This window comes from Galeopterus variegatus, unplaced genomic scaffold, assembly GCF_000696425.1.
Source record: "Galeopterus variegatus unplaced genomic scaffold, G_variegatus-3.0.2 Scaffold830, whole genome shotgun sequence".
Lineage (NCBI taxonomy): Eukaryota > Metazoa > Chordata > Mammalia > Dermoptera > Cynocephalidae > Galeopterus > Galeopterus variegatus.
The window spans coordinates 242835-253354 of record NW_007726941.1 but is presented as its reverse complement, the minus strand read 5'-3'; the positions used below and the strand labels follow the sequence as shown (position 1 = coordinate 253354).

Here is a 10520-nt window from a genome sequence, read left to right as displayed (position 1 = left end):
GAGAGAGATTCCTATAATTTCTGCTAAGTCTTTGCAAAAATGGATATTCAGGATGCAGGTTTCCTACAAAAAATACATGATAACATGATGAAGTAAATTTTCCTTGCATATAAACCTTTTCAAAATAAAGCACAGGGTTATGTTAACGGCATCTATTGCCAGGGCACTAGTAGTAATATGTGTAGGGCTGTGCTTATAGCCTCTTCTTTGTCTGTCTGGGTGAATTGCTCTATCCCTGTGTCTCCATCCAGGTTCAGGCACAAGAAAGATAGCATTTTAGTTCACGTGTGAAGATGAGCCCCCCAGTTTGTGGTGTACTTGTCTGGGTGACAGCTTTATAAACTCCCTTGGCTGCCTTATTGATGATTGGTGGAAGGAAAAATGAAAACGGACAAGCCTTCTTTGATTAAGTCATCCGTAGAGTTAGTTTGTGCTAGTTGTGTGACTCGCAGTTTTTCTTACTCCGATGATCGGCATGTCTGTCTTTGGTGCAGAACAGCTTAACGCAGCACACTTTGGGAATTGAGAGCCCTGGCTCCTGTCCTGAAGGGCGCATGGCAGGTTCCTGGGGAGACCGTGGCCTTTGTTACTAGGCCAGGTGGTTTCTTTTAGGGTTGGCCTGTACTCATCTGCGTCCTATTGAGCTGGATAGAAGTCACCATCTTTCAGTCTTGGAAGGGACTTTGAAGAACAAATTTGATAGGTTTATGGGATTCACATCGTGTGATAGGCAGAGAGCTGGTTCTATGCAGAGAAGAATGTTTTTGTATATCTTGAGAAAAGGGAGACTGACAGGCACCATGTCTAATGGGAAAAGAGTCCAAGAGAAACCCTGATCTGCTGTTGTGGCGGAAAGGACCTCTGGGGTGAGCCTGAGAAGCAGCCAAGTCTTGGGACAGTGAGTTCAATGGTGGAGGCTTTGACACCCCAGGAAGGGAGGACTGCAGACTTGGTCTGCAGGGCTGGCAGGACATTATGTGATGATTCTGCTCTCGGTGGAGGCTTTGACACCCCAGGAAGGGAGGACTGCAGACTTGGTCTGCAGGGCTGGCAGGACGTTATTATGTGATGATTCTGCTCTCAATCACGTGGCACATCTGGACGCCCATGTACTGACAGTGGATTTGCAATACCAGTGTATGCTGGAGCCTGTGCTACACAGGCCAGAAGCAGTTTGTCTTTCAGTCTGAAACGTTACCTTTTTGTTCGTTGGCCCTTGCCTTTAGGGAATAGGAGCATGCCTGTTAATAGCAGACCTTGGTGGTGGGAGCCCTACATTTAGCTGTGCAAGTGAGAGCACTCTGCAGCTTTTTAACACTGTATACCCTCCTTCCTCTCGGCACTGCTGCTGGGGCCCCTTCTAGAGGAGAACGCTTCCGATCTCTGCTGCCTTGTTTCCTCTCTGGTGCAAGTAATGATGGACCCCTACTGTAGAACCAGGATTGGTTTCCAGAGCCTTGTCCAAAAGGAGTGGGTCATGGGCGGCCACTGTTTCTTGGATCGCTGCAACCATCTCCGCCAGAGTGAAAAAGAGGAGGTGAGTTTCCTCACTGCAGACTATCCCAGTCACGGGAGAGTTCCTCAGTCTCTTATTTAGCACCTGTCTTCACGTGTAGGTCACTGCTTGCAAAGTGCAGCTATACAGGTTTGTTAGGAAAACTGGGGTCAGTTCATTGTGTGGTGGCTTTGGATGCTTTAAACAATACTGAGACCCTTCCCAGAGGAAACAGATATTAACAAGTGTGTTCAGAGTCTTCTCTTCTACATTGTCTACACCAAGGGTGTATATATATTTCATGGTGAGAATGATATTAATCTGTAAAACTTAAATATAAGGTAACTTAGTGAGAGAGATTCCTATAATTTCTGCTAAGTCTTTGCAAAAATGGATATTCAGGATGCAGGTTTCCTACAAAAAATACATGATAACATGATGAAGTAAATTTTCCTTGCATATAAACCTTTTCAAAATAAAGCACAGGGTTATGTTAACGGCATCTATTGCCAGGGCACTAGTAGTAATATGTGTAGGGCTGTGCTTATAGCCTCTTCTTTGTCTGTCTGGGTGAATTGCTCTATCCCTGTGTCTCCATCCAGGTTCAGGCACAAGAAAGATAGCATTTTAGTTCACGTGTGAAGATGAGCCCCCCAGTTTGTGGTGTACTTGTCTGGGTGACAGCTTTATAAACTCCCTTGGCTGCCTTATTGATGATTGGTGGAAGGAAAAATGAAAACGGACAAGCCTTCTTTGATTAAGTCATCGGTAGAGTTAGTTTGTGCTAGTTGTGTGACTCGCAGTTTTTCTTACTCCGATGATCGGCATGTCTGTCTTTGGTGCAGAACAGCTTAACGCAGCACACTTTGGGAATTGAGAGCCCTGGCTCCTGTCCTGAAGGGCGCATGGCAGGTTCCTGGGGAGACCGTGGCCTTTGTTACTAGGCCAGGTGGTTTCTTTTAGGGTTGGCCTGTACTCATCTGCGTCCTATTGAGCTGGATAGAAGTCACCATCTTTCAGTCTTGGAAGGGACTTTGAAGAACAAATTTGATAGGTTTATGGGATTCACATCGTGTGATAGGCAGAGAGCTGGTTCTATGCAGAGAAGAATGTTTTTGTATATCTTGAGAAAAGGGAGACTGACAGGCACCATGTCTAATGGGAAAAGAGTCCAAGAGAAACCCTGATCTGCTGTTCATCCAGCCCTTGGAGAAAGTCGCTCATATTTTCTGAGTTTGTTTCCCTTACTGTGAGACTGACAGGCACCATGTCTAATGGGAAAAGAGTCCAAGAGAAACCCTGATCTGCTGTTCGTCCAGCCCTTGGAGAAAGTCGCTCATATTTTCTGAGTTTGTTTCCCTTATTGAATAATGAGGTAGAAATATTTTCCACTTTATACAGAAATATTGCACATAAAGTGACGTATGAAAGAATGTTTCTTAGCATCTCCACATCAAGATATTGGAGTTTTGAAATAATTTGTGATGTAATTGAGGCAGCACTGGAATTCCCTGCTCTGTGTGAGACCTTCTCCAGCCTCTTAGCAGCTCTGGTCTTCCATTTCTTCCTCTCTAGGGGAGAGACTGTGACATAGCTTGAATTACCTGTATGACGGGATCCCTGGTGAATCAAGAAGGATAAGCACTTTGTAAATGTTTAAAGTACCCTCGAAACTACTGTCTCTACTAATGAAGGGCTCACCTCTGGGTGAGGAGGCCCATAGGTTTAAAAAAAATACATTTGGGAAAAAAGTTAGAAACTCATTTTACTGCTTCTGCCTTCTCTCCCATCCCTCTGTCTTCTGGGCCCTCGCTGTGGGTGTGGAGGAGAGAGGCTTCTCATTCCAGCTCAGACTCCAGGACCAACCCCTGACTGTTAGTGTGCAGGCAGGCAGTGGGGTGAAAATTTTCCCCCACAATTTTTTATTGACAAAATTTAAAATAGAAACCATAATTGAGTACAATTTTTTGTAATAACGGCACTATTGATGAGAAGAATGGAATTTTTAATTTATTATTTATTTGTTTTTTGGGTTTTTTAAAAAAATTTTTTCAAAGATGACCGGTAAGGGGATCTTAACCCTTGGCTTGGTGTTATCAGCACCACGCTCAGCCAGTGAGCAAACTGGCCATCCCTATATAGGATCCGAACCCATGGCCTTGGTGTTATCAGCACCACACTCTCCCAAGTGAGCCACGGGCCAGCCCAAAGGAATGGAATTTTTGAAGGGGGAGATAACATTTCCCTTAATTGTGGTTCAGAATTAGTGCTCCCTGTCATCACAATCAATTGCAAATGCTAATGCTGATGTTAATGTTGGTCCATAAGGAGACTTTGTATATTTCATTTTTGAGATGTCTTCAACACAGACTGGCACTACCAAATGCTGATATTAATCCACAAGCATGTGATTTCAATAGCATATTTAAGGGGCTGGCCGATGGCTCACTTGGGAGTGCAGTGGTGCTGATAACACCAAAGTCAAGCACCAAGGTCAGGAGTTCAGATCCCCATACTGGCCAGCTGCCAAAAAAAAAACCCAAAGAAACTTAATCATATCGTCAATTGAGCATATTTATCATTTTATCACTTAGAATGGGATGGAATATATGTGTTTTCAGAGAATATAGTGCTCAGAAGTGGTTATCCCCAGGTACTGAGATGGCTGCCCCTGAACTTGGGCTTTGTGCCCTCGGAGTAATGTGTATCTTGTTTTCACGTAGGTTCCTGTGTTCCTGCTTTTCCTAGATTGCATCTGGCAACTGGTACAACAGCATCCCCCAGCATTTGAGTTCACAGAGACTTACCTGACTGTTTTGTCAGACAGCCTGTACATACCTATTTTTAGTACCTTCTTCTTTAATTCTCCTCATCAAAAAGATACTAACATGGTAAGAGTCCCTCTTAGGAACCTGCATATTAAAGAAGCTCCATCTCGGGCCGGCCCGGTGGCGCACTGCTACAGTGCGCCGCTTGGGAGCGCAGTGGCGCTCCTGCCGAGGGTTCGGATCCCACATACAGACCGGTTCCCGCTCACTGGCTGAGCGAGGTGTGGGGGCAACACCGAGGGTTGCGATCCCGTTGCCGGTCCCGGCCCGGTACGGGCGCGACACTGAGGGTTGCGATCCGTTGCCGGACACGAAAAAAGACAAAAAGGAAAAAAAATAAATAAATAAATAAAGAAGCTCCATCTCATGGGTAGAATGTAATAAAATTGATGCTAAAAATGATATGTATTTAACACTGTGTATATACCAGGCATTGTTCACTTAGCTTTCTAGGTGTTAATATATAATCTTCACAGCACCCTATGGGGTATGTATTATTATTATCATCCCTGAGGAAGCTGAGGCACACAGAGGATGAGTGACTTGCTCAAGGTCACACAGTAAATATTGGAGCTGGAAGCAAGTGTTGGAGCTTGGAAATTAAGCAAAATTAAAAGCTGTCCCTTTTAAAGACAGACCAGATGCCTGCCTGAGTTACTCCGTGAAGAGAGTGGAGACCAGCAGAACAGGGAAGCTAGGCTTTTACTTTCCATCTCAAACCCCTTCCATCTGTCTTAAGCCTGTACTCCTGGGGGGTTTAACTTGCTAAGCTGATTTCAGTGCTTCTAACTGGCCTTCTGCTGGCCTCTGGGTTTGCTGGAACTAGTAGGAGAACCACGTCCTGTGCTACAGTGGCAACGACAGGACCTGGGCTTCCGAGTCACACAACCCTGGTTTCAGATGCCAGCCCTAAGAGTCAGTAGCTTCATGACCTCAGGCAATTCACTTCAGTTTTCTGAGCCTCAGTTTCCTCAAGTGTAAAATTGGAAAAATAATAGATACCTCGCAAGGTTGTTATGAAAGTGCCTGGCATATAGTCTGCCAGGTCCTTCTCACCATCATCCCCCACTGAAAGCTTTTACTGAATAATCATTGATAGCATCAGCCTTTAAAAATGGAGTGCCTGTGAATGTTCAGTCTTAGGCAGGGCAGGAGTGCCTTCCTGGTGCCTGTTTCTCAGAATTATGTGTTTGCTTTCCTCAGCCTCTCTGGAAGCCAGCGTGACCTGTGCTTGTTTTGGCAGGGAAGGGAGAGCCAGGATACACAAAGCAAGCCTTTGAATCTGCTTACCGTGTGGGACTGGTCTGTACAGTTTGAACCCAAAGCCCAGACGTTGCTCAAAAACCCTCTTTATGTGGGAAAGCCAAAACTGGACAAAGGCCAGCGGAAAGGAATGCGTTTCAAAGTAAGATGTCCACACTTCTAAACCCCCTTCATCTGCCCCAAGATCCCCATGTATGTAAGGATAAAAGTCACACGTGGATTCCGTCTGTTAGGTTATGTTTTACTCCTTGAAACAGTCTGCAAAGTCGAGATTTGTGATAGGCAGATCATTAGCACTCATTAGAATCCTCTGCTTTCAGCAAATGAACCTTTGCTCTATGTGACATGGTATTTGCTAAATGTCACTGAGGACGCTGCTGCCATTGTCATCGTTCCTCTTAGGCGATGGAATCATTCCTCTTATGCCTGCCTACGCGTGTGGCCGTATGGGTTTTATTCGATATATACCAGTTCATATATTAAATAGTACGACTTTTCTTAATAAGCTGTACCTATGCAGCTTTAACAGTGGTTGGCAAACTTTTTCTGTCAAGGGCCGTACAGTCTCTGTTGCAACTACACTACTCTAGTGTTGTAGCACAAAAGTATCCATAGCTGATAGGGGAACAAATGGACATGGCCATGGTCCAGTATTTAGGAAAACAGGCAGCAGGCCAGATTTGGCCCAAGAGCTATTGTTTGCTGCCCTATGTTATAAACCTCAAAGGTGAAAGAATTATTTTTCCCTTCAGATATTTGTTTCTGATTCTACTAGTTGTTAAAACCCTGGAGTTCGTTTAACTGATAAATAATTTAAATGGCATTTCCTAGCTCTGTCTCCAGGCCCAAAATTTCTCCCCTACAGAGCCCACAAAGGGGAGAGTAGCAACACTGGATCCAAGGCAATGTGTGTCACTGCCTCTCCACCTCCTCCTGATCCCGCCTGACCTCAAGGGGTTCCAGGGAGCCCGGCCAGTTCCGGTGTGGGAGTTGGCTCCATTCTAAAGAGGACTGGGGACCTGTGTAAGCCCAAGCCGGCACTCAGAGATGAGGTCAGCTGCTGAGGCACTTAGAGCTGCCACTCTGCCCTTTCAGGGGTCCTCATGCCTGGGGTGGATGTTTCCTCTTTCTGGTTCAATCTCTTTTCTACCAGTTTGACCAGAATCGCGCAGAGCCTGGGAACAGCTTGGCCACAGATCAGTTTTTCTTCAGTGTGTTGTGCCCCCTGGTGGCTGTACACACATTCTTGTAAGAGCTAGGTTAGGATCACAGATGCCTGTGGCAGAGAGGCAAGGGACCTCAGAGACAGTGAGACCCACCCCTTGTTTTACAGCGGAGGAAACTAAGGCTCCACCTTCTAAGAATGGATCTCATTTGTCTCCCCAGAACCAGTTTTTCTAGTTGTCCCTTCTCCCTATAGGTAAGGACAGACAGCCTAGGCTCCAAGTAAAACAATCTTTATGACTTAGCCTGAAATTCCCTCTGGATGCCTGATAAGCTACTATGTTATTTCATCCACATGACAGGACCTTCAGGTAGTCAGCCCTGCTTCCTTGCAGGTATTCAGAATATTGTAGCAGTTAACAGCCCTGAAGTTCTCAAAGAGACATTCTGCCCCTTTCAAAAAATGAAGAGGCATCACCGCTGAACTCCCTAAATCACCTAAACTGGTTCTTCAAAAGCACTTTGTATCCACTGGTACCCCTAATCCAGGGGAGGAGGGGACTGAAAGGTCCACTTTGTGTTGCAGCCTGCCTTTCTGCACAGCTGCCATGCACTCCCACATCCCAGTTTGTGTCCAGCACAGTGGGTGTTGTGGAGTAAACCAGAAGTCCCACCTCTCTGTGTTCCAGCACTTCAGTGAGCATGCATTCACAGGGCACTTCCGACATCTCAATACTTTTGAAGGCAGGACTATGCCCTTGTTTTAATAGTAACACTGGTTCTTCAAAAGCACTTTGTATCCACTGGTACCCCTAATCCAGGGGAGGAGGGGACTGAAAGGTCCACTTTGTGTTGCAGCCTGCCTTTCTGCACAGCTGCCATGCACTCCCACATCCCAGTTTGTGTCCAGCACAGTGGGTGTTGTGGAGTAAACCAGAAGTCCCACCTCTCTGTGTGTTCCAGCACTTCAGTGAGCATGCATTCACAGGGCACTTCCGACATCTCAATACTTGTGAAGGCAGGACTATGCCCTTGTTTTAATAGTAATAGCTGTAACTGGCCCTCTTATGTTAACCAGAGGTTTTTATTTGTGTTTTCTCTCAAAGCATCAACGACAACTTTCTTTGCCACTCACCCAATCTAAGTCATCTCCCAAAAGAGGATTTTTCAGGGAAGAAACAGATCATTTAATTAAAAACCTTCTTGGCAAGAGAATTAGCAAACTTATTAATTCTTCCGATGAGCTACAAGACAACTTTCGNAAGAGAGCTGGGGCAGGGGCAACAGGGAACTTTGAACCTTGGGGTAAGGAGACAAGAGGTCAGGTCGGGGGACCTTGTTGAGTGGACAAATGGCCTTGGCTACGTTCTGTAGAGACTCTGAGGAAACTGTGGCCGACCTGCACAAAGTGCTGCTCTGTGAACGGCCACACAAGGGGCGGGATTCCTCTCAGGTGTGCAGTCTTACCTTCAGCCACAGACCTTCACCTTGGCCAGTCTAGAACATTCTGTTCACTTAATAGACTGAGAGAGGGGGGCTTGTTAGACCAAGAAGAGTTTAGTTAAGAGCCCAGGTTCTAGAGCCAGTCTGTGTTTGAAACCCCCTGTGGCACTTGGTAGCTGGTGCCTTTGGCAGATAACTTAACCTCTGTCCCTTGGCTTCCTCACTTGTAAAATGAGGCAGTAATACTGACTTTGAGAGTTAGGTAAGTCGATGCATGAAAAGCACTGAGCACAGAACCTAGCAGGCAGTGAGCACACAGTGAGGGCTAGGCTTCATCCGCATTCCCTGGTCCCCCACCCCGCCCGACTCACCTTGGTCACTATGGAGAGGAAAGGCCAAGGACTCCTGGCCTTCATCTCACCTGTCCCCGATGGAAAGCCAAAAATCCTGATCATTTCTGAGTTGTTTTATGGATGGTTTTACTGTCTTTTTTGTATTTTTATTGTTATTCCATACTCCACAATAAGGAAATATTTCCTTTATAATAAAGAATTTTTTTTTGAAGGAAGAACCACTGGCAGAAACATGTTAGAGAGTTATAGGGCTAGCCTGAAAATAAATCTTTTATCTATTCTTGTTTCAAATGGACATCTCAGGAGCAAAAGACTGAAGAGAAACAGCTTTTCCCCACATTTTTTAGCTTCTCCTTTGGGCATTGTGGAAACTTCACAACCTTCTGACCTTTACCCATCCTCACAACCCTTTCACAGTGCACCCCAATTGCTTTGGCTACAGAGAGAACTACAAAGGAGGAGAAAAATGTAAATGCTCTCATGTTTTCCACTCCATGCAGGTGTAAGACAAGAATGTCTGGCCAACTTAGCCAGTTCCTCAAATTCCTTTGCTCCCACCTGCCTTCATTTTCTTTGTCTAAAACAATCTTTATGACTTAGCCTGAAATTCCCTCTGGATGCCTGATAAGCTACTATGTTATTTCATCCACATGACAGGACCTTCAGGTAGTCAGCCCTGCTTCCTTGCAGGTATTCAGAATATTGTAGCAGTTAACAGCCCTGAAGTTCTCAAAGAGACATTCTGCCCCTTTCAAAAAATGAAGAGGCATCACCGCTGAACTCCCTAAATCACCTAAACTGGTTCTTCAAAAGCACTTTGTATCCACTGGTACCCCTAATCCAGGGGAGGAGGGGACTGAAAGGTCCACTTTGTGTTGCAGCCTGCCTTTCTGCACAGCTGCCATGCACTCCCACATCCCAGTTTGTGTCCAGCACAGTGGGTGTTGTGGAGTAAACCAGAAGTCCCACCTCTCTGTGTTCCAGCACTTCAGTGAGCATGCATTCACAGGGCACTTCCGACATCTCAATACTTTTGAAGGCAGGACTATGCCCTTGTTTTAATAGTAACAGCTGTAACTGGCCCTCTTATGTTAACCAGAGGTTTTTATTTGTGTTTTCTCTCAAAGCATCAACGACAACTTTCTTTGCCACTCACCCAATCTAAGTCATCTCCCAAAAGAGGATTTTTCAGGGAAGAAACAGATCATTTAATTAAAAACCTTCTTGGCAAGAGAATTAGCAAACTTATTAATTCTTCCGATGAGCTACAAGACAACTTTCGAGAGTTCTATGACAGCTGGCACAGCAAGCCCACTGACTACCACGGTTTGTTGTTGCCTCATATAGAGGGGCCAGAAATCAAAGTCTGGGCCCAGCGCTACTTGCGTTGGATTCCAGAAGCCCAAATCCTAGGTGGCGGCAGAGTGGCCACCATGAGCAAACTCTTGGAAATGATGGAGGAAGTCCAGAGCTTACAAGAGAAAATCGACGAGAGACACCACAGGCAGGAAGCCCTCCAGGCGGATGTCCCCTGTCTGCTGAGGAACTCTGCCCGCCTGTCGTCTTTGTTTCCTTTCGCTTTGCTCCAGCGACATTCCACTAAGCCTGTCTTACCCACCAGTGGCTGGAAAGCTTTGGGAGATGAAGAAGATTTGGCCAAACGAGAAGATGAGTTTGTGGATCTAGGGGACATGTGACTTGTTTTTTGAATGATTGTGAAAGAGGATTGTGGGAGATTGGGACAGTTGCTCCCTGGATTAGTATCACACTGCAGCTGATGCTGGGAGGGTCGTTAGCCCTGCACTCTGTTGGAGTAAACCTGAGCCTTCAGGAAAAGAGCTGGCTCTTGTTTTTTTTCATTGTTCTGAAAGACTATGCAATTAAAACCATATCTCTAGTATTATCAATCGAAAGGAATTACTACTTGACCCGTAATAGGATCGTGGCCGTTTTCTGATGCCTAAGTATTATACC

At 45.6% G+C, this 10520-nt stretch overlaps 1 protein-coding gene across 1 annotated transcript in view; it reads left to right on the top strand.

Annotated features, from left to right (window-relative positions):
* MTMR12 (myotubularin related protein 12) overlaps positions 1 to 10506 on the top strand; it is a 50326-nt gene extending 39820 nt beyond the window's left edge. The window contains exons 13-16 of the mRNA XM_008572760.1: positions 1365 to 1537; positions 4219 to 4386; positions 5567 to 5728; positions 9674 to 10506. Of these exons, the coding sequence (XP_008570982.1) occupies positions 1365 to 1537; positions 4219 to 4386; positions 5567 to 5728; positions 9674 to 10243 (1073 nt within the window). The 3' untranslated portion in view covers positions 10244 to 10506. The remainder of the gene's footprint in view (positions 1 to 1364; positions 1538 to 4218; positions 4387 to 5566; positions 5729 to 9673) is intronic.
* Positions 10507 to 10520: the final 14 nt, after the last annotated feature.